The sequence below is a fragment of the Papaver somniferum genome, chromosome 5, assembly GCF_003573695.1.
Source record: "Papaver somniferum cultivar HN1 chromosome 5, ASM357369v1, whole genome shotgun sequence".
NCBI classification, from domain to species: Eukaryota; Viridiplantae; Streptophyta; class Magnoliopsida; order Ranunculales; family Papaveraceae; genus Papaver; species Papaver somniferum.
Genome location: NC_039362.1, coordinates 21,311,488 through 21,336,386, shown reverse-complemented (window position 1 = coordinate 21,336,386; position 24,899 = coordinate 21,311,488). Strand labels below are relative to the sequence as shown.

At 37.1% G+C, this 24,899-nt stretch overlaps 2 protein-coding genes across 2 annotated transcripts; one reads left to right on the top strand and one right to left on the bottom strand.

The window, feature by feature from the left end:
• The first annotated feature begins 15,167 nt into the window (after positions 1-15,167).
• LOC113281127 (NAC domain-containing protein 83-like) lies at positions 15,168-16,619 on the top strand. The gene is made up of 3 exons (XM_026529779.1): positions 15,168-15,640; positions 15,746-16,011; positions 16,186-16,619. The coding sequence occupies exons 1-3, from the start codon at positions 15,460-15,462 to the stop codon at positions 16,474-16,476; spliced, it is 738 nt and encodes a 245-aa protein (XP_026385564.1). The 5' UTR covers positions 15,168-15,459; the 3' UTR covers positions 16,477-16,619.
• A 3,199-nt stretch (positions 16,620-19,818) lies between these two features.
• Positions 19,819-21,774, bottom strand: LOC113277319. The gene is made up of 2 exons (XM_026526448.1): positions 21,406-21,774; positions 19,819-20,256 (listed from the first exon to the last, which is right to left on the bottom strand). Exons 1-2 carry the CDS (start codon positions 21,541-21,543, stop codon positions 20,158-20,160), a joined length of 237 nt encoding a protein of 78 aa, XP_026382233.1. The 5' UTR covers positions 21,544-21,774; the 3' UTR covers positions 19,819-20,157.
• Between the last annotated feature and the right edge of the window lie 3,125 nt (positions 21,775-24,899).

Genomic DNA, 24,899 nt, shown 5'->3' with positions numbered 1-24,899 from the left:
CATGAGAAAATCTAAGGTGGTCCGGCAATATGACTATATTATTCATATGGTAAAGATTAAAAGTGGGCGCTTTTGATTCTTACAGTTTTACTTGAAAAAATTTCCACGATAAATTATTTCAGATGTAAAAATATCGGGGATAAGCTAGCCTAACAGTGAGCTGCTTATATTTATGGAAGAAGTAAAGTTTAATTGTGTTTTAGTTGGTGTTTCGGCTCTTTTGTTTTTCCTTCCAAAATCTGATATTTAGAAATTCAAATTCCAAATATTTATAATTGCACTTAAAATAGAGCAAGGTGGTTTTTTTTTTCTATTTATAATATCTTAGCTATCTTTTATGTATAAAAAAATGGATCATTTTAAAATATCATATCTTTCGAATCGCATGTTAAATTGCATATATTTGAATAGATAGTGCACCATATATTACTTCTGAAGAATAATCATTGCATGGAGGCAAAACCAAAATATTTGTACTTAATATAAGCAGTGCACATGAAGATAAATCACGTAAAACGCTTCTGCTTTAAACGAGCATTCTTCCAAACTGATTATATGGTTCACTGCTTGGCTTGCAGCTTGCTTCTGATTTGGTTTGCGTTCTTGAAGATTTTGTCACATCTCGTTTCCAAATATACCAGGTACTAATAGCATCAATTCTGAAAAAGCGGGGGTCTAACAACACCACCAAATATTTCGCTTAGCAATCTGTATGGACTAACTCCTAAATACTTTGCTAGAGAATCAACTAGACAGTCAGACTCAATCTAGATAAAAGTATCTCAAGGAGTTAATATCTCTCTCTTGATTTGTTTTTTACTCAAGTTAAAAACAATAGCGAGTCTTTATGAAATACAAGGAATACTTGGACGGTACCAAAGACCAATGTCCAAGGATCAATCAATATCAATCAACAACCAAAGGTTGGATTTCCAATTGATGATCACGAACGCACAACCTGTATTATTTCAATTATATAAAATATAATGCGGAAAGGAAATAACACAGACACCAGAAATTTTGTTAACGAGGAAACTGCAAATGCATAAAAACCTCGGGACCTAGTCCAGATTGAATACACATTGTATTAAGCCGCTACAGACACTAACCTACTGCAAACTAACTTCAGACTGGACTATAGTTGAACCCCAATCAGTCTCCCACCGATCCAAGGTACAGTTGTACTCCTACGCCTCTGATCCCAGCAGGATACTACACACTTGATTCCCTTAACTGATCTCACCCACAACCAAGAGTTGTTGCAACCGAAAATCACAGACTTGATAATAAACAGATCTGTCTCACAAAGAAAAGTCTATAAAAGGATAAATCTTTCTCCCACAGATAAACCCTAGGTTTTTTTTTCTGTCTTAAGATATAAAATCAAGGTGACCAGGAACCAATTGATAATCCGGTCTTATATTCCCGAAGAACAACCTAGATTAATCAATCACCTATCTACAATCCTTCCTGACTACACAGGCGGTTTTTCAAGGAATCACAAACAGTTAGACGAAGATGTTTGTGACTTCTTTATCTTGCCTATCGGAGAACTCTCACGATATCAAGCCAATCAATCGATTGTACTCGTACGATAGAAGATGCAAGATCAGATCACATACGATAAAGTAGTATCGGTCTGGCTTCACAACCCCAATGAAGTCTTTAAGTTGTTAACCTGATTTTAGAGAAAAAAAATAAAAGGTTAAAGGAGATCGACTCTAGCGGGGGCACTAGTAGCACACAGACGTGTGGGGATTAGTTTTGCACAATGCTAGATGTCTCCTTTATATAGCCTTCAAATCAGGGTTTTTCCTTAGGTACAAAGCAATCCTTATTCACCGTTACATGAAAACCTGATTTAGATTCAAGCAAATATTTCCCAACCTTAGATCGAAAACTTAGCTTGTCACACACACTTGGGTAAACGTTTACTGGGTTTGTGAAAACCATGCCCAAACGTGTACGTGTATGTTGGTTCAACATAGTAACCCAAGAAGGTTAACCATATGAGCATTTCATGTCAACCTTGTTCTTCTTCACCATAACTAGTTCAATTGACTCAAATGTACTAGTTAAAGAGTTGTTCAATTGCTATGAGATCTTATGTAATTACACAAGACACAATTGAAACAAAGATGATTCGATTTGATTGAATCGGCTCATGAACATTATAACCACGGTTTACATAAAGCATTCCTTAGTAATTTAATGTTTCATGTTCAGAGCACATCTTTAGATCATAACCTCTTAAGTTCACAAACAAGTTCGCGGACTTAAATTAATCGATTGAGTTTTCCAAACTCAGCAGAAATTCTCGGAAAGAGAACTTCCACCAGTTCGCGGACTGGGTTGCGGACTGAGTTCGCGGCCTTAACACCCAAACGAGTTTTGGAAAATCCAGCAGAAATTCTCGGTCGAGAACTTCCGACAGTTCGCGGACTGAGTCTGCGGACTGGGTTCGCGGACTTGGAAAGCAAATTCCACAATCCTCCCGATTTCTCTTGATCAACAAAGTTTGAAAACTTCGGTTCAAGGAATACATGGTTATGTAATCTAAACTCTCATTTCAATCATTGAGACATTCTCAGAGGACGCTATGTAGCTGTTATTCACAGACCGATTCACCTCAGAGCAATTCAGAGTGATTGAAACTTTTCATGACTTTCTTCACTAGGTGAAGATAAACTTGATCAAAGCGAAACGTTTTACCAACACACGATTTCGAGATAAAAGATAAGCAATGAATGCTCAGCTCGAACTGTCAAATATGTATGATCTACTCTATGTAGTATATGACTTTTGTCTCATAAGAAGTAGGAGATAGAATAGATAGACTTTTGAGTGATAGATAAGTTCAAGTCTCAACATACCTTTTTGTTGATGAAGTTCCACGGTTCCTTGTATAGATCTTCGTCGTTGTATGATGAATCGCCATGAAGTCCTTGAGCTCAACTACACTTTTCTATCCTAGTCCGAGACTTATCTATGTAAGCTAGAAACCAAGACTTATAGTTTTGATCACTAACATTGACAAACATGCTTGAGATAGCAACGCATGCGATGTCGACCGATCTATGCTCTAACAATCTCCCCCTTTGTCAATTTTAGTGACAAAACTATTAATACATATGGAATAAAAAAAGATAAACTTTAGTGGCTCCTATTCCATAGTCTAATATTCAACTTTCCCTGAAATCTTCGTCCTTCCAAGTACTCCAATGATCCCAAAGGTTGTAAGTTTAGCATCACCGTTGTTGAAGATCTGTAGCTATAACAATGAGAGAAATCGAGATTCTCGATCATTATTATACAGTGTCATAGTATTATTATGTAATATCAAATTCCAATTGTATCACGACTTTAAAAATAATATTACAGTGATATGTATCACTCCCCCTTAGTCAATACTCCATCTCGATTATGGAAACCACTCCCCCTTACACAATGATCCGAAAACCATATGTATTTGTAGTGTGAACTACATTATTTCTCCCCCTTTTTGTCAATAAAATTAGCAAAGGTACAAGAATGGGATCATAATGAAATTTCCACAAGAGACATTTCATAGACTAAAAGAAGAATACATACCAACTTAGTTTAGATGCAATCATAAAGCCGAAGCTAAATGCATTCATCAAGGAGTTTTAAGATATAAGATAACCCCTATAAAATTCCACAGCCGCACACCCAGCAAGATATTACCATAAAGCACAAGTTCAAAAGAACTCTCCCCCATTTGATGTCATTCCCGAGAGAACAACAAGAGCAACCTTAATTTCGAAAGAAAAGAAGGATTTTGAAACACTAGAGAAACTAAAAAGACAAAAACAACAATCCCACCGAAACTGAAATGAAATGTTCCTACTGGGGTTTCAGACTCAATTGCCCAAAATAAAAGGATAAGCAAAGGGGCAAGAGTCAATGAAATGTTTTAATGAACCAAAACAACACCAATAGACTGCCGCAGGTGTTGAAACGTTGCACTGTCTAAGGGTTTGGTGAGAATATCATCCAATTGTTGTTTGGAAGGCACAAATTCCATACTGATGATACCATTTTCATAAAGATCACAAATAAAATTGTACCTTATGACAATGTGCTTTGTTCTTGAGTGTTCAACAGGATTCTCAGTAATTCGAATCGCACTGGAGTTATCACAAAAGATCCTCATTATTCCAGTATCAATTCCATAATCAGCAAGCATCTATTTCATCCATAGGAGTTGAGTGCAACATGATCCGGAAGCAATATATTTTGCTTCATATGTAGACAAGGATTGGGAATTCTGCGTTTTGCTATGCCATGCTACAAGATTGAGACCTACATAGTAGAAGCCCCCTGATGTACCTTTTCTGTCTTCTACACAACCTGCCCAATCAACATCAGAATAAGCAGAAAGATCAGCATTAGTATCAAAAGTGTACGAGATACCATACCCAGCAGTGTGATTTATATATCGTATGATTCTCTTTGCAGCTGCAAGATGAGATTCTTGGATCCGCCTGAAACCTGGCACAAAACCAACACTGAAAGAAATATCAGGTCTAGTAGCTGTAAGATACAAAAGGCTACCTATAATAGATCGATATAATTTTTGATACTTTTGCTCTTTCTCATCCCTGTGCAATTTACCAGTAGTAGGCATAGGAGTCAACTTAGGAGACGACTTATCCAGACCAAATCTTGACACAAGATTACGTGCGTACTTCTCTTGGGATAAGTAATACCCTCCTTATGTTGTTAATCTGTAATCCTAAGAAGATTTTAATTCACCAACATTGCTCATTTCAAATTCTTTAGCAAGAGAGACTTGAAATCTTTTGCAAATTTTCAGAGGTTGATCCATAGATGATATCATCTACATAGATTTGAGCAATGACAACATTTTCTCACTCCATTTGGTAAACAATTATCAGCTCCTCCTCTTGAAAATCCTTTTCTAATAAGAGAGGTAGTGAGTTTCTCAAACCAGGCTCTTGGTGCTTGCTTCAATCCATATAATCTTTTGAGCTTCATCACATGATCAGGGAAATCAGGGTTTTCGAACCCTTAGGTTGAGCGACATAGACTTCCTCTTTTAAAATTCCGTTCAGAAACGCTGATTTTATGTCCATCTGAAACACTTGATCTTGAGAAAGCAGGCATGCCAATAAAAGTCGAATGGACTCAAGACGTGCCACAGGTGCAAAGGTTTCGTCAAAATCGATTCCTTCAATCTGTGAATATCCTTGAGCGACAAGTCTAGCTTTATTTCTGACAATTGTGCCAAATTCATCAGACTTGTTCTTGAATATCCATTTGGTACCAACAATATTGACGTTTGGAGGACAAGGTACACGTTCCCAGACATCTTGTCTTTCAAATTGATTTAACTCTTCATGAATCGCATTTACCCAGAAGGGATCTTTCAGAGATTCATCAATATTCCTTGGTTCCACCTGTGAAAGATAACAACCAAAATTGCATATATTTTGAAGTTGACCCCTTGTTTTGGCTGTAGAATCCCTTCCCCCAATAAGACTGTTGGGGTCATGATTCATTTGAACCCAAAGATGTCGTGGAGGGACACATTCTTGTTCCTCAGGAATGGCTTGGTCAGTGCTCGTCTCCTCGTCACTAGAGATGTCAGGATCAGTAACATCAGGGATAACTTCAACTAATTCTGGAATTTCTTTGACTTTCTCAATTGTCTCTGTTGGACGCAATTCAGCAGGAGGACTACCTTGACAAAAATTGCTAATGTCGTCGATGATAACATTAGCAGATTCCATCATGACTTGTGTTCTGGGATTATAAACTCGAAAACCACGACTATCAGAAGCATAGCCAAGAAAGATACCTTCGTCACTTTTGGTGTCGAATTTCCCTTTCTGTTCTCGATCTTTCAGAATATAGCACCCTGAGATAGTGTAGGTTGGGTTTTCTTCCATACCATAACTCATAAGGAGTGTTAAGGTTTTTAGACCGCAAATACACACGGTTGATCAAGTAGCATGTTGTAAAGACAACTTCTCCCCAAAATCTTAAAAGTAAATTTTTGTTGTGGAGCATTACCCTGGCCATTTCCTGGATGTTCCTATTCTTTCTTTCAGCATCTCCATTATTTTGAGGAGTAATTGGTGGTGAGTATTGTTGAATGATTCCCAGTTCATCACAGAACTCAAATACCTTGGTGTCTTTGAATTCATTGCCACGATCGCTTCTAATTTTATTTAGTTTGCGACCTTGTTCGTTATGGATCCTTTTAACAATAATCTTGAATTCACCAAGGGTTTCATTCTTATGAGATAGAAATGCAACCCAAGTAAATCTGGTGTAATCATCTACCATAACTAAAGCATACTTCTAACCGGCTACAGTGGGTTGTTGAATTGGTCCGAAGAGATCCATATGAATTAAACCAAGTGGAGCTTTAGTGAGAATATCTCGTGATGATTTGTGGTGAACTTTCGTTTGCTTACCCTTTTGACAGGCACCACATATACCTTCAATCTTTGCATTGATTTTGGGAATGCCTCTAAAAAGTTCTTTGTTAATGATCTTAGTTAGAAGGCGATAATTGATGTGACCAAAACGCAAAGATGTGTAGATTCCACCTTATTTAAATTGCAGCGGTTGCTGAACTGAGTATCAATAAGATAACAGTTGTTTTTACCACGAGTTCCTTGAAAAATCACTTTCCCGGAATTGTCAACAATGTCACATCCATTCAGATTGAAGACAACTCGATGGCCCTTGTCGCAAATTTGACTAATAGAAAGGAGATTAGCGGTCATACCTTTAACATATACCACATCGTGAATTTATGGAACACCGGGTAGCTTGATCGTTCCATTTTTGTTGATGTAGCAACAACTTCCATCTCTGAACGTTACAGGACCTCCTTCATAGTCAACAGACGAAACAAACCAAGTGAGATCACCTGTCATATGTCGACTACTTCCACTATCAAGAAACCATTGAAAGGGAGATGTAGATCTTAAAGCAAAGGCACCCATACTACTAGTACTTCTTGATTTAGAGTTTCATGGTAGTGTTGTATGAACCTTAAAAGAATCAAACAGTTGTTAGCTTTCTTACAAAGATTACTTGCAACGTTAAGACTCTTTTGAAGGGACATACACGCTTTATGTATATGATTGGATGGATCACAACATGAGCCTATGCTTTGAAGATTGTCTGAATGGTTCCTTGTCATACCAATTTTCTCAACATCCTGTTGTTGATTACTATCTGACCTATGATTTTTTTGGAAAGAGGAACAACTGAGTTTTCTCAACTTCCTAAAGGGAGTATTTCCAGATATCAAATCCTTAAGAATTGCAATTTCTGCAACAAGATAATGGTGTTCCGAATTTGTTCATCCAACCCTTTTTGAAGAGATACCAGTTTGTCAGACTTCTTCTTGCGGTTGTTTTTTAAACCTAGTGAAGCGTCAATTGAGACTTTATAGTCCATCTAGTCAGATCGCTACAAACACAGACTTTTGAGGTCTTTAAAGTGTTTGCCTGCTCTGATACCAATTGAAAAAGCGGGGGTCTAACAACACCACTCAATATTTCTCTTAGCAATCTGTATGGAATAACTCCGAAATACTTTGCTAGAGAATCAACTAGACAGTCAGACTCAATCTAGATAAAAGTATCTCAAGAAGTTAATATCTCTCACTTTATTTGATTTTTACTCAAGCTAAAAACAATAGCGAGTCTTTATCAAATACAAGGAATACTTGGACGGTACCAAAGACCAATGTCCAAGGATCAATCAATATCAATAAACAACCAAAGGTTGGATTTCAAATTGATGATCACGAATGCACAACCTGTATTATTTCAATTATATAAAATATAATGCGGAAAATAAATAACACAGACACCAAAAAATTTGTTAACGGGGAAACCGCAAATGCAGAAAACCCCCGGGACCTAGTCCAGATTTAATACACATTGTATTAAACCGCTACAAACACTAGCCTACTGCAAACTAACTTCGGACTGGACTATAGTTTAACCCCAATCAGTCTCCTACCGATCCAAGGTACAGTTGTACTCCTACGCCTTTGATCCCAGCAGGATACTACACACTTGATTCCCTTAGCTGATCTCACCCGCAACCAAGAGTTGTTGCAACCGAAAATCACAGAATTGATAATAAACAGATCTGTCTCACACAGAAAAGTCTATCAAAGGATAAATCTGTCTCCCATAGATAAACCCTAGGTTTTGTTCTGTCTTAAGATATAAAATCAAGGTGAACATGAATCAGTTGATAATACGGTCTTATATTCCCGAAGAACAACCTAGATTAATCAATCACCTATCTACAATCCTTCCTGACTACACAGGCGGTTTGTCGAGGAATCACAAACAGTGAGACGAAGATGTTTGTGACTTCTTTATCTTGCCTATCGGAGAACTCTCATGATATCAAGCCAATCAATCGATTGTACTCGTATGATAGAAGATGCAAGATCAGATCACACAACTACGATAAAGTAGTATCGGTCTGGCTTCACAATCCCAATGCAGTCTTTAAGTTGTTAACCTGATTTTAGAGAAGAAAATAAAAGGTTAAAGGAGATCGACTCTAGCGGGGGAACTAGTAGCACACAGACGTGTGGGGATTAGTTTTGCACAATGCTAGATGTCTCCTTTATATAGCCTTCAAATCAGGGTTTCGCCTTAGGTACAAAGCAATCCTTATTCACCGTTAGATGAAAACCTGATTTAGATTCAAGCAAATATTTCCCGACCGTTAGATCGAAAACTTAGCTTTTCACACACACTTGGGTAAATTTTTATTGGGTTTGTGAAAATCATGCCCAAACATGTACGTGTATGTTGGTTCAACATAGTAACCCAAAAAGGTTAACCATATGAGCATTTCATATCAACCTTTTTCTTCTTCACCATAACTAGTTCAATTGACTCAAATGAACTAGTTAAAGAGTTGTTCAATTGCTATGAGATCTTATGTAATTACACAAGACACAATTGAAACAAAGATGATTCGATTTGATTGAATCGGCTCATGAACATTATAGCCACGGTTTGCATAAAGCATTCCTTAGTAATTTAATGTTTCATGTTCAGAGTACATCTTTAGATCATAACCTCTTAAGTTCACAAACAAGTTAGAAGACTTGAGTTAATCGATTGAGTTTTCCAAACTCAGCAGAAATTCTCGGAAATAGAACTTCTTCCAGTTCGCGGACTGGGTTGCGGACTGAGTTCGCGGACTTAGCACCCAAACGAGTTTTGGAAAATCCAGCAGAAATTCTCGGTCGAGAACTTCCGACAGATCGCGGATTGAGTCTACGGACTGGGTTCGCGGACTTGGAAAGCCAATTCCACAATCCTCCTGATTTCTCTTGATCAAAAAAGTTTGAAAACTTCGGTTCAAGGAATACATGGTTATGTAATCTAAACTCTCATTTCAATCATTGAGACATTCTCAGAGGATGCTATGTAGCCGTTATTCACAGACCGATTCACCTAAGAGCAATTCAGAGTGATTGAAACTTTTCATGACTTTCGTCACTAGGTGAAGATAAACTTGATTAAAGCGAAACGCTTTACCAACACACGATTTCGAGATAAAAGATAAGCAATGAATGCTCAGCTCGAAATTCCAAATGTGTATGATATAGTCTATATAGCATACGACTTTTGTCTCATAAGAAGTAGGAGATAAAATAGATATACTTTTGAGTGATAGATAAGTTCAAGTCTCCACATACCTTTTTGTTGATGAAGTTCCACGGTTCCTTGTATAGATCTTCTTCGTTATATGATGAGTCGCCATGAAGTCCTTGAGCTCAACTACACTTTTCTATCCTAGTCCGAGACTTAGCTATGTAGGCTAGAAATCAAGACTTATAGTTTTGGTCACTAACATTGACAAACATGCTTGAGATAGCAACACATGCGAGGTCGACCGTGCTATGCTCTAACAAATTTATTCCGGCTAACATCAGCATGATGGAAATCATTTTTTTTTATTAATCTAAAACCCGATTATTAAAGGAAATATTAGTTATTTATAACTCTATGGTATGTAGGGAAACACATTACAAACCTATGTGACTGAATCACTCTAATAATCAATGATTTCATATGTTTTTTTTCAAATAAATCACAATTTTTATCAATGTTTGGAAAGATTTTAGTCATTCGACACCCCACGAGAAGAATATCATGCGAGTATTTCCATAGGAATATGTTAATTTCAGGGGTTTTATTGATTTTCCATTTTATTCCAAGAAATGTTTTTCCTAGAGTTATTCAATAAAAACTCGAAGGGTTTACATAATCGTTAGTCAAGTATTATACAAAGATTTATTCAGTTGTATTTGGAGTTAACATCTAAAATATGCCTAAATTTATTTACTTTATCAATTTCAATATCCTAAATTTTTTCGACAGTTCCAATACAAAAACACTATTTAAGAGTGCTTACAACCCAGTTACCAGTGAGACGGTTATCGTGTTTAATAAAATTACCCATCCCAACTGGCTCTCAGGCCTAAAATTTACAAGATATCAGGCTTCCAAACCCATTTTTCCTTACTTGATGTTGATGGTGGTTTTTTTACAGAGGGAAAACTTGTAAATTCATGTCGAAACGTATCAAAGACACATAGCCTATACTCATGGGATCTGTCATAAGAGTTTTGCACTGATCTCTATGACACGTCTATAAATATATGTGTCATGGCTTCACGCACCCAGTTAAACTTTCAGTATTTTATATATATATATTTAAAGAGCATTCCAGTATTTATATTGTATTCGCCTCTGTATCGAATCTACATTGAGTTGGATCCTACATGGATTTGCCATTAATATAGGGCAATGTTGAACCTGTTCCATGTTACAATAATTTCACAGTTGAATTCTGTGAACTTGTTCAATTTATCAATATTTGGACTCTCATTAAGTGATATTGAACTTGTCTCAAGTTGCATAACTTCCACGGCTGAATTCCTTGAACTTATTCGGTATACATATCAATGAAAACTCCCTCCGTCATGGAGCCTCCCTCAAGCCTGGATCATTTCTTCTGGGGAAAACCCTAGCAACAAGAGTCATATTGAACATTGTCTCGAGTTTCAAACTTCCACGACTGAATTCCTTGAACATGTCATATATATACACTACATACTTAATATGTTATCTTGGCCAGAAGCATGGCCATTACATCCTTGATCACGGCCTAGGTGTCGTGGGGTCTCCAAGCTAGGCCATATCCATGGTTCTATGGCATTTCGTTCGCATAATTGGACATGACCACGATGCCAAGGTCTTTCTCTCACAAGCTTGGCCATAACCACAGTGTTGTGGCATCAACAAACTTGTCCATGGCTTTTTCATACTATCTTGGCCTCTGCCACGGTGTTGTGGCATCACCAAGCTTAGACGTGGCTTTTACAAGCTTGGCCATGACCACGATTCCATGGAATCACCAAGCTTGGATATGACCACTGTGGGATGGCATCACTTACAAGGTTGTCCACGACCATGTTGTCGTGGCATCACCAATCTTGGCCATATCCTTTCATTTTTACAAGCTTGGTCATAGTAACGGTGCCATGACATCACCAAGCTTGGCCATATCCACGGTGCCATTGTCTTTCATTTCTTATGGTATCACCAAGCATGGCCATGGCCACGGTGCATGAACTTTCTTTTACAAGGTTGGACCCGATCATGGTGTCTTGGCATCACCAAGCTTGCCTATAGCTATTCCTTTACGAGCTTGTCTACGTCCACGATGTCGTGGAATCACCAAGCTTGGCCATGACCTTTTCTTTCCCATATTGGCCACGACCACATTGTCGTGGCATCTCCAAGATGGGCCTTGGTCATGGACGTGTAGCCTTGGCCTTTCCCTTATAGTTTTTCCATGTCCAAGGCTTTTCCTTTACAATTCTGGCCACGATACCATGACCAAGTTTGGTCATGGCCACGGTGCCACAATATTTCATTTTCTAGTTTGTCCACGACACCTCCAAGTCTGGCCATAGCCACGGTGCCATGGCCTTTCCCTTTCTAACTTGGGCATCTCCACCGTGTCATGGATTATCCCTCTACCACTTGGTAATAGCCATAGTGTCATGGCCTACACCATTTGTTTGTGGCCTCTACTACGGCGTCGTGGCCATGACCATCACTGTATTAGCATCTCTGAGTATCATTTTTCTCATAACGCAGCTCAATGCTCTAGTCATAACAATGTGAATCATTCTTAGGCTCACTAAAAAATGAGTCGTCCGGAAACTTGATATTAATCATCTTATCCAGAGCTGACACTTGGATAAAGCACATCATATCCATGGCTTGGATAAGACAAGAGGTAGTTCATGAGTCCACTAATTCCTACGACAAATGAAAACATGTCACTTAGGATAATTTTCATGGGGTGTTGGTTTGGTAGTTTACAACAACATGCGGCTGTGGCAACATCCCATGATGAGGAAGTAGCACGTAGTAGTGACAGTTAAAGAGCAGTAAGAAGAGTGATAGTCAACGGTCTTCCGTAACATATCGTACATGACTTCACTATACCTCCACGATCTCCACTTCATCATGCCTTCACTACCTCAACTACTTACAAGGAAATGATGTGTGTCCATCATAATTACAAATAGACTCCTTTGTCTATTCAGAAATCAGAACATAACAAGCTTATCATTTAGAGTTCTGGTTTTTCTTAGTTTCGACAAACCTAAACACAGAAATACATAACCATTGATTTCCCCAAGTTTTTCTACTCCCCCTACCCTAAGATCAACTCATCTTCTCTCTTTGTGACCAAATCAGGACGTCAACATCCATCTTCTTGGTTTAAACTCGTCTTGTGCGATTTTGATTTTCGAACCTAGAGAAATTACTTTGACGGCACATTGTTTACCCTAGTTACAATTTTTAGGTACAAACACCTGCACCTCCTAGAAATTTGTTTGTTTTCCCCTGGTCAAATATCTAGTCGTAACATATGTTGATTGAAAAACAAAATTTTAATTTGTCCAAAGCATTAGTTTAGAAATAACTTTATAAGTGGTGTTGCATAAGCTTATTGGTCCGAAATTACTAGGACTCTCGGAGTTTGGACTTCATAGATATAAAAGAAGGGTGTCATTAAACTCTTTCAAGATGTAACCAGTTTGGGTTTCGATGTTACTCTTTCGGGATGTTACTCTTTCAGATGTAACCAGTTTGGGTTCGATGTATAGTACAATGGTAATACACATTCCTTTCGTCTATAGATTGGGCATATGGTAGGGGATTCTACTCCCATTAGAAAGGTTTTGGATTCCTTATTTTCTTCAATCTCATCTATAGATATGGTCGAACTAAACTTTGTTACTGCGGACAATAGTTGACCAACTACGGATAGGGAAAATATTAACTTTGCTACTAAGGAAAACGGTTGATCAGCACTGAAGCTGGTCCTGCTTATTGGATTAGAGATGTAAATAGTACCTGAAAATATTCGGTCTGCCTGTATCGAGCATCCATGTATACACAGGAGCCCAACGGTTGTTACATCCTGTTACGTGTATGGGTGAGAAAAAAGTCCGGAACCGCAGATTTCACACGTATCCGTCCAATTGTGGGTGAAACCCAATCCGCAAGATTTATAGGTCGGACACGGGTGAGATTCTCAAATCCGCACTTTTATCGGTTTGGTTGCGGTTGGACTTTGAAATCTACGGATTCACCCGCACCGTAAGATAGTCAGGAGAATTAATCATGGTGCTTCCTTGCTTAGTGAAGAAGGTCAAGAGTTGAGCACTCACAACTGCATACATCAATATCGCAATCCATATTGGAACCAAATTTAGAACTTCCCTTGCATCTTCGACTTGGTCAGCTGATATATCATCTAACAACGCTTTGTCCGAAAACCTGAGCAGGTTACCACATATATCAGAAATGCGCATAGACATATATATATATATATAATCAACAAAACGTTTCTTACCTGAGTTTATGTGCTCCACGAAGAATCTCGTCATTGAACAACAACATTTCGTCCTCTGTTTGGGTAGACTAGTCTCGGTGGATGAGAGTGGATTTTCTTCGTCCTATCTCGTCTTGAGAGTAAAGATATGTTCCCTGCGCAAAGATAGCTAATGCTCCTACCATTGAAGCCCATAAAAGACCAAATCCAAGTCCCTAAGTCCAATTTTCTTGAATGCAAATAAATATCGAGCGACAACTCCAATGATGCAAACCGCGGTTAATCCGCATTCGGTCCATATCACTTGCTGATCCGTGGACGTCAAATCTGCGGGTGATTGGGCCGGACACAGTTGGATTTTCCAAATTCGTAACTTTGACGGATTGGACGCGGGTGACCCCTAATCCGTATCCGTCTGTCCGTTGCATACCCCTAGTTACCTGTAATATGGCGTGGTTAGATTAGACATGCGGGGTGAAGCTTTTCCGAAAATTTAATAGCATGACTTGGTACTCGCCCAAACTACCCCGGCCTGTATGTTTGAGTTGCATAGCCCAATAACCTAGTTACTTGACTATCAAGTACGTATAATCCCTGAAACATAGCCACCATGAGAACATATTTGGGAAACATCGTATTCTTCGTTCAATATCTTTGAAAGAAAAGATTTATGTAAGTAGAAAAACATAAGATACCAAGTATTATGGTGATACACAAACAAGGATCTTTTCAAGGTAGAGAAGGAAGTTAGGATCTCATAACGAATAGGTTTTTAATCAAGAAAGCGAATCTTTTTAAAAGGTTTAATACCACATTAGCTTAATTATTATGCATTTTGGTTATCTTCTTGCTCAGATATAGTCCACATGAGTTTTGATCCAAGTAAGATTTATGTTATTATAAGATTTTCTTTGATTAGTTATGTTTATGTGAATTTTCTAGATTTTTACGGTTTATTTTTATTATTTTCACATTAAGGCAGGTTGCACTGCCTTGCCCCAATTTACACCTCCAGGCTGGATCTGTTCAGGGGAGTTGATCCCAGTTAATCATATTTTCGTGTGTTATATTATTTTATTCTTTTCATGGAAGAAAACCAAAATAAAACGAAACTTAATAATTTATACTCCATGTACGTTTTTCTTGTCTTAAATAAAAAAAACATATTTTGGTATCTCAAATAAATAGATCAGATTACGTTTGAGTCTTCTTCACGCTAAATGGATGAGGAGGAGAAGTGTCTGTCTACCTTCGATAAACCAGCACTATAAAGAACCAACCCCTTGTCATTACATTTTCATCTCCGAAAAACTCAACACTCTCTCTGTTTCCTCCTCCTTCCATCCATCCTGTAATCTCTCTATTCTTTAATTTCTAGATGGATGTAGTGAAATCCTCAACATGGGTTTTCTAAATTCATCTTGATTTCATTGAGAGAACCAAGTTGGAAGTTGAAGTTGAAATTTTCATCCAGAATTTGCTTATATATAAATGGAGAAAATGAATTTTGTTAAGAATGGTATTATCAGATTACCTCCTGGTTTTAGATTTCATCCAACTGATGAAGAACTTGTTGTTCAATATCTAAGAAGAAAGGTTTTTCTTTGCCCATTACCTGCTTCAATCATACCTGAAATTGATGTTTCCAAGTTTGATCCTTGGGATTTACCAGGTAAATTCTTGTTCCGGTTTTCCTAGAACCAATAATATTTTCTTGGATTTTTTTGTTTTTTGTTTTTTTTGGTAGTAATGTAATTCCTGTTTGTTTCTTGTGTAGGTGACTGGGAACAAGAGAGGTATTACTTCAGTACAAGAGAAGCTAAATACAGGAATGGAAACAGAACCAATAGAGCTACTGGTTCTGGATACTGGAAAGCTACTGGTTTAGACAAACAAATTTTAGTTTCAAAGGGTAATGTAATTGTAGGAATGAAAAAAACACTTGTTTTCTATAGAGGTAAACCTCGAAGTGGTACTAGAACTGACTGGATTATGCATGAATATCGTCTGGCCGGTGCCGGTACAAAACTTGCCAGCAATCAAGTGAGTAGCAGTGCAACAACTCTTTATCTGTCTCCCTCTAGCTGTTGGGTTCTTTGCAGCTTAACTAATTTTCGTGCAAACTTAATAAAACCAAATTTGCATAGCAATTCACTTGGTTAAGCACCCATTTTTAGAAATGCACTACTAAGATTATGTTCTTGCACTTGTTTGTAGAGTTCAAACGTACAAATGGAGGAGGATTGGGTACTCTGTAGAATATTTCTAAAGAAGCGGAACTCGAAAAATGGCGAGGATGTGATCACCAATGGGTTGGTCACTAAACCAGTTGGTTTTATTGATTTTATGAACCAAGACAGGACTGTTGTTGTTAGACCTGCATCTTCGACCTCGTCTTCGTCGGCATCAAGTGGTGTTACCACCGACGTCACGTCTACGACATCTGATAGTGATGAGAACAATAGCTGCAATAGTATGTCTTCATTTCCTTGTAGGAAAAAGCCATGAAAAGTTGTTTCTTTTTTCTTTCTTTTTCTTTTTTTCTAAATTTATTTTATGAGTCTGTGTATCAGGAATGAATTGGTTATGGAATACAACCATGACCCAATCAGAAATAACCAATCCCCACGAATTAACTCTAGTTTCAATCACTCTTTTTGCTTCTTTTCTTATCGTCTTTCGAGTTATTTCTTAAGAAACAAGAGAACCCTAAACAAGACAACAATTACCATGAAAATGTCTTAGTTATTTCTTAAGCAAACCCAAAGTCATAAATTGGGATTGAGTGACATGCATGTTCATTATGAGACCCTAGAACTGCAACAAAGGAGAAGTTATAGCACTTATTACACTCAAGTCTGCAGAGCTATTATTCTTTTTATCAAAAAGTTTGATAATTTTATAAGAAAGATGCTCTATATAAAGGAAAAGAAAGATAAGAGGAAAAAAGAAGAGGAATCTATTAAAGGAAAGATTTGTTTATCACTTGAAAAATTATGTCAAAGACAAACTTTTTGGTAACCACAAACAGGAAAAGTTTGAAAACAATAACATGTTGCACATGGGATTCACTTAAGACTCTCTTTGTTAAAGTGATTTATTCTCAAAAGAACTTCATACCAAAATACATGTTCAAATGCACAAGCAATTTGGAACTGGAATACTCTTTCAGTTGATTCCACGTAAAATTGTTTTCGTGTTGGATTTCAATTCCAGAAACAGATGCCAAAGATAAGTAAATTCCGAAGAAGAAATGGCGAGGAACTTTCGGAAGGAAAAAACAGTATCTCATATGCTAACAGAAATTGAAACCCAGCTATGGTGCAACAAAATCAATGAAATGCATTATGTTCTGCAAGAAATGTAACTTATTGAGGTAAGAATATAAAAATGCATGAATGTTTGCCATACATACAGCGCACATTATAAAGAAACCTAACACAAAAATGATAATGCTTTTGCAATTATGGTTCCCAACTTCACATAAAGATTTAAAAACAGGACAATCAACAGAGGAGATTCTATCTCATTATTAGTCAATGACTCTGCTGCATCAAATGCTTTGAATTTTTGCTAGATTTTTTTCAAATGCAGTATGTAAGAAATATAATGATAATAAAAAAATGATTTGAATCAGATATTCATGATGATTTAGTGCTTTAGATTATGATAAGAATAAAGGGGAAAACTATGCAATAATTATCACATCAACACTTTCTGTAAGTTCTTTTTAACAGTTGGCAACTTTGAATTGTTACTTTGTTAGGAGCATAAGCATAGACTGGTCACAAACCAAGGAATACTAAACAGAAACAGTAACTGTGCAGAAGAAGCAAGCTTGTGAGCTGTGACTAGCTAAGTTAGGTGTCTGGATACACAATTTCTATCCGCCTATCATGTTTAGGATCTTAGTCTACACTAATTCAGTCTCAGTCTCAAATTTAATTTCGCGAAACTTTTCCAAGTCATGTACGAACGGCAGACACCCAAGTCAGTCAAAGTTGAAGACTTTCCAAGTAGAAGATGTTCACACCCAAGTCAGTCAAAGTTGAAGACTTTCCAAGTAGATGTTCCGGCATGAGCAATCAACTGAATCAAACTATCATAACCATCCAAAGCCATGACAACAGGAACATGATGTTATCAAAAGACCCAGATCAAGTTTTTGGGGTCAAGATGAAACTCTTCAGGGGCAACTGACATGTGTATTGCAGAGAGTGGAAGGACGGTTAATCACTGTCTAATGTGAGATTACAGATTAATTAAACCCTAAAAATAAAAGTTAACAGACAAACATGGCAGAGTCACACAGACTATAAAAATGAAAAGAGAGAAGTGGAAAAAAAAAGAATTACTTATGTTTCTTGTGATATTGGTTTTAGAATCACATAATTAAGGCTGTTGAGTTGAGGTTCTTCACGTCACCTTCTTTTTTCATTTTCTGCATTTATATATACCCCCACCACCACGAGAGAAGTTAGACAAAGAGAGAGACCAATGGATTGGATTGATGAGTGTTAATCTCAATCTCCTCTATCTCTCTTGTGAGTTGTGGTAGACCACACCCACTAATTAATTAGGGTTTTACAAGTTTCACCTAATCAAGTCAATCACATAAAAAGGAAAAATAATAATGAATTAAGCAATCAAACTCAATTGTGAAACAAAGATTAAGAAGAGATGTTTCGTTCGTTTAAGACTTTGTAGTTGAAGGGTAATTTGGGTATTTAAGAAAGACATAAACCTACCCACGTCTGTATTTTAAGAATGTGTATTTATCATCACCACACTCAACAACTCTTCATATGGCTCTAGTGATATCAGATCTCAGAATTTTTCTAGGGTTGCAAATAAGCTAATAATTGACGGTGTAAAGCCTACGTGAAAACAGTGACTGCTTCAAAAAAATAAAATAAAATAAAACAGTGACGATATGAGGTTGTTTAATCAGTTTCAGGAAGAGAGCTATCAGTATGTTTTTGAAGTTCACCAAAGTGTCAAACATAATCCTCTTATATGATAAGTAATGTAAGAGAAAACTACTTGGCAACAGAACAGCCCTCAGTTATTGATCTAAGAGCAAACTAAAAACATTAAAAATGAAGAACTAGATCTTAGCATCGTAAAATGAAAAGATGATGTATTGATTGAAAATGCGAACAAACAATTAACTTGCAAGTTTCGCAAATCACAGAATAACATGTTCTTGCTATTCCTACTCAAGAATCTTACTTTGCTGTCATTCTGAAAACAGAGTATGGCAACATCAAGACATCGTGTGTTGACTTCCATTTCCATATTTTGAAGGAACTCTATTCAACAAAAGAGTTCTAAATCGAGTGAATTAGGTAGTAAATCAGCTTGAAGAACATAATGAAGCCTAAAGCGTTTCTAAGGTTCACAGGCATCCATGACAAGAAATTTACCTAGATGTTTGCTAATGATCAGAGTTCATCCAAACAAATCAATGTCACTATAACGACTTCTCATCCAACAGTTCCAATAATGCTACCAGTGTCTGCAAACCCTTGATTGCTGACTGAAACTTCATGAAACTCAAGTTCAAGCAGTTAAAGCACAAGGGCTGCACTAACATAAGATAAAAACCCAAGACTTCTAGAGTTCTTCACTTTTTCTCAAAACCTTCAGCGGTAAAATGCCTTGAAGAGACATGATTGCATGATCTTCTGCCTAGAAATTACACTTCCAAAGAGACTACACAATGTAAAACACCAAACAACTCCGCCTAATAAACCTAAACGTATCAAACTCGAAGATGCATATCAAACCTTAAGGTCCCTAACAACCAAGAAGCTAAAATGTGATGGCAGCACAACATACGACGTGATGTGTAGGACAATGGACATTCAAACTTATATCAGCTCAACAACAACAAAGTAATTTTATTTTTATTTTTTCTTTTACACTCGAAAACTAACTTGCATGAAGAATTCCTGAACATACTAGGTTCAGATACGAATATCTACGAACAAAGAAAAAGACCCTCAATCTTCATCACAATTAGATAAACATTCATAGATCAAAAAGAACCAAACAGCTAGTGAAATATTCAATTCAAGTTTCATTTGTAAGCTGAAAAGATTTATGTACCATGCAGCTCATAATGGACAAAAACCGTCCTCCTGGCTCACAATTTCCTATTTTACTCACTTTGCTGGTTAAGTAAGGTTACGTGCTGTTGCTGCTTTTTTCCTCCTTTTGAGTACCCCCAGCTACTGCAGATCCTGAAGGAGGTTCAGCAGATAATGCCTTCAAGACTGCCTCATTCTGCAAAATCAGTCAAACATGTAGTCTAGTTAAAGTCCTGATAAACAACCTATGGCTACCATACCCAAAACATCATATTATACAATTCCTATCATATCTGACGTTCACAAGAGAAATACAGTAAAGCTCCTCGAAGTGAGTAATGCTACAATTGTTAGTAGTTTGCATCAATCCTCTAGAAAAACCAAGCAAAAACAGTGTAAGATTTTTCTTCACCCAGTAAACTGAAAATTTCAGTGCACCTTGCCAGTATGAAATTAAAATAAAGTGTGGTATAGTTTACCACAAAATACAGACATTTTTCCCACTTTACGTCATGTACATTTTTCAATTGGGTATCAACCCAAGCTTACAGAATAATATAACATCTTTATAAGATGGAAGACACCGAAAATGTTCCATCTGGGCAAAGCCCGAACAGTTCAACAGAAACTTAGTGTGCTACGCTTTCAGTTTCGAATTTCAATTAGGATTCTATCCCGACAGTGTTGTAAACTAAATGTTTTAACACCTTCATCCTAAGGGGTGTTAGAAGTTACCTAATTAAAGTTCAAGGTTACACAATCATTACAATATGTTTTTGACGACACCGGAATGATAGTACTAGAAGTTTCGTTGGTTGTTAGGATTGGTCCTTCTAGATATGCCTAATTGCCTACACAAAACCCATTAACAACGTATTTCCTATGTATTCTTTGCGCTCTTCCTCTCTATGTCTATATACTAAATTCTAATCGTTCATAAATCAGTATTACCCGTTACAAGTCCAACCGCAACCAATGTGATTAAAGATTTGAACATCGATACCCAAAAACATCGGTGTTTCCAAGACATGCTCATACAAATTACTAGGAAAGCTATTATACAAGTGAATTTTCGCCTAAAAAATACCCCGAAGGACCTGAACTCAAGTGCCTATTATGATAAAACCTAACTCACTTACTCACAGAACAACAAATGAAACTGAAGTGTACCTCAACTTCGACTATATAAATTTGCACCAATAATCACTAACTCAATACAATCATTCGTTCGGAAGGTAAACCTAAATCACTAATTTCACAACAAAATACAACGAAGAGATGAAAATTTTGTTGCCAAACGCCTAAAACCCTAGATCATAAAAAGGAATAGAATGGTTAGTTTTACCTGCCAAACCCTAAGAAGTCTCTTCTTGGCATTGGCTTTTCTAGTAGGAGTAAGCTTTATTTTTTTCCAGACCTTCCCACCTGAGTCGTGCTTCTTCACTATCTCCAGAAACCTTGTCCCCCAAAATGCACCCGCCATCTCTCTCACTCTCTTTTCCCTTCCCCTTTCGTTAAGAAGTTATAAAATGAGATACACCGGACCGGGACATACCTTGGTTTAGTCCCCGTTTGGTAGTATTTTTTTTAATTCTTATGAAAATCCGGTAACTTGTTTATTTTTCCTTTTTCTAGAAGAACATTTTGTAGAATTTTACTTTTTTTTTTTTAGATAGGTTGGAACAGTGGTCAAGTGCTACATCCTTAACTTAACTCCATATAGGAGTTAGTACATTATCTAATTTATTTATTTTTTTAGAAAAATATTTTGTAGAATTTTACTTTTTTTGGATATGTTGGAACAGTGGTCAAGAGCTAGATTCTTAACTTAACTCCTTATAGGAGTTAGTACATCTCCTTATAAGGAGTTAGTTTCTGGTAATTACGGGGTTCGAATCCCAACCTCCGCAGTGGGAGGGAACATACCAGCCAATCAGACCGCTTGATGGTTGACAATAAAATTTTACTTAATTTTTTATGTTGATGGATAAAAAAGTTGGTGCTGAACAAGTTCCGAAATCGGGTCATTAATGATCGACGTATTATAGTAGTGTCTCCGTAAGTTTTTTTTAAAGCAATTTCAATTTTTCCTATTAGGAATCTCTCCAATTAGAAATAAAATAGTTTGATGAACAATCCGATCACATTTCATTCAATTTTTATATTCTTTTTTATTTTGATGAAAAAGAACATAAAAATACAAGAAAATCAAAACTCAAATACAAATAATATACCAGTTATAGTGAAATGAAAGAGCAAAATATCGCAAAGGTACCCAGATTCTATTTGAGAAGACGAGGGAGTGTATAATCCGGAATCAGTTCCAACCATTTTGATGTTTACCTTCTTTAATATAAGAGATATTCCAAAAATAAATAAGTGTTTTGCCCTTAATCTTATACATTTGACGAAAAACCTGGATGTCATTTTCTTTTGTTGAAGATGAACACAAAGAAGTGTCGTGTTAAATCATTGATGTTCTTGATTCTAGAATAACAAGTCATAAACCAACCATCGAAGATTGAACGAAGCACCACTGATGTGAAGAAAGAATTGCTCTAAAAACGAAGCTAAAATCATCATTTACATGTCACTAGTGGAAAAAAGCCGTTTCAAGATAGCCTGAAAGTGTCGTATAACCGAGATATAAGACACTTTGGGACCGCAGCTGAAAGTGCCGTAGATTTAGTGTCTTTTCCTGGAACGACACTATGAACTTGTAGCTGAAAAACGATACTTTTAGCTTCGTTTATTTCTTATCATTAGAAGCACCAAAGTGATCATTTAAGTTTTGTTAACGAGGAAACCGCAAATGCAGAAAAACCCCGGGACCTAGTCCAGATTGAATACACATTGTATTAAGCCGCTACAGACACTAGCCTACTCCAAGGTAACTTCGAACTGATCTATAGTTGAACCCTACCAATCTCCCACTGATACAAGGTACAGTTGTACTCCTACGCCTCTGATCCCAGCAGGATACTGCGCACTTGATTCCCTTAGATGATCTCACCCACAACTAAGAGTTGCTGCAACCCAAAATCACAGACTTGATAATAAGCCAATCTGTCTCACACAGAAAAGTCTATCGAAAGGATAAATCTGTCTCCCACGGATAAACCCTAGGTTTTGTTCCGTCTTTAGATATAAAATCAAGGTAGCAGGAACCAATTGAAAATCCAGACTTATATTCCCGAAGAACAGCGATTATTAATTAATCACCTCTCTACAATCCTTCCTGACTACACAAGCGGATTGTCGAGGAATCACAAACAGTGAGACGAAGATGTTTGTGACTTCTTTATATTTCTTATCGGAGAACTCTCACGATCTCAAGCCAATCAATCGATTGTACTCGTATGATAGAAGATGCCAGATCAGATCACACAACTTCGATAAAAGTAGTATCGGTCTGGCTTCACAATCCCAATGAAGTCTTTAAGTCGTTAACTCGAGTTTAGAGAAGAAAATCAAGAGTTAATGGAGATCGACTCTAGCGAGCGCACTAGTAGCACACACACGTGTGGGGATTAGGTTTGCTCAATGCTAGATGTCTTCTATATATATCCTTTCAAATCAGGGTTTTGCCTTAGGTACAAAGCAATCCTTATTCACCGTTGGATGAAAACCTGATTTAGATTCAAGCCAATATCTCTCAACCGTTAGATCGAAAGACATAGTTTGTCACACACACTTGGATACACGTTTACTGGGTTTGAGAAAACCATGCCCAAACGAGTACACGTATGTTGGTTCAACATGATAACCCGAAAGGTCAACCATATGAGCATCTCATATTAATCATGTTCTTCTTCACCATAACTAGTTCAATTGACTCAAATGAACTAGTTAAGAGTTGTTCAATTCCTATGAGATCTGATGTAACTACACAAGACGCAATTGAATCAAAGATGATTCGATTCGATTAGAATCGTCTCATGAACATTATAGCCACGGTTTGCATAAAGCATTCCTTAATAATTAATGTTTCATGTTTAGAGCACATCTTTAGATCATAACCTCTTAAGTTCACAAACAAGTTCGCGGACTTAAGTTAATCGGTTGAGTTTTCCAAACTCAGCAGAAATTCTCGGGTTGAGAACTTCCGCCAGTTCGCGGACTTAGCACACAAACGAGTTTTGGAAATCCCAGCATAAATTCTCGGTCGAGAACTTCCGTCAGTTCGCGGATTTGGCAAGACAATTCCACAATCCTACCGATTTCTCTTGATCAACAAAGTTCGAAAACTTCGGTTCAAGGAGTACATGAAACATTCTCAGAGGGCGATATTCAGTCGTGAAGAACAACAGACCTTTCTCGTCAGAGCAATTTCCAAAGTGATTGAAACTTTCATGACTTTCGTCACTAGGTGAAGATAAACCTGATCAAAGCGAAACGCTTTACCAACACATGATTTCGAGTAAAAGATAAGCATGAATACTCAACTCGAAATATCAAGTGTATATGATCTAGTCTATATAGCATACGAATTTTGTCTCATAAGAAGTAGGAGAAGAATATATAGACTTTCGAGTGATAGATAAGTTCAAGTCTTCACATACCTTTTTGTTGATGAAGTTCCACGGTTCCTTGGTGTAGATCTTCGTCGTTGTCGTTGAATCACCATGAAGTCCTTGAGCTCAACTACACTTTTCCTATCCTAGTCCGAGACTTAGATAATAGGCTAGAAATCAAGACTTTATAGTTTTGATCACTAACATTGACAAACATGCTTGATATAGAAACGCATGCGAGGTTAACCGAGCTATGCTCTAACAATCTCCCCTTTTGTCAATTTTAGTGATAAAACTATTAATACATATGGAATACAAAAAAGAT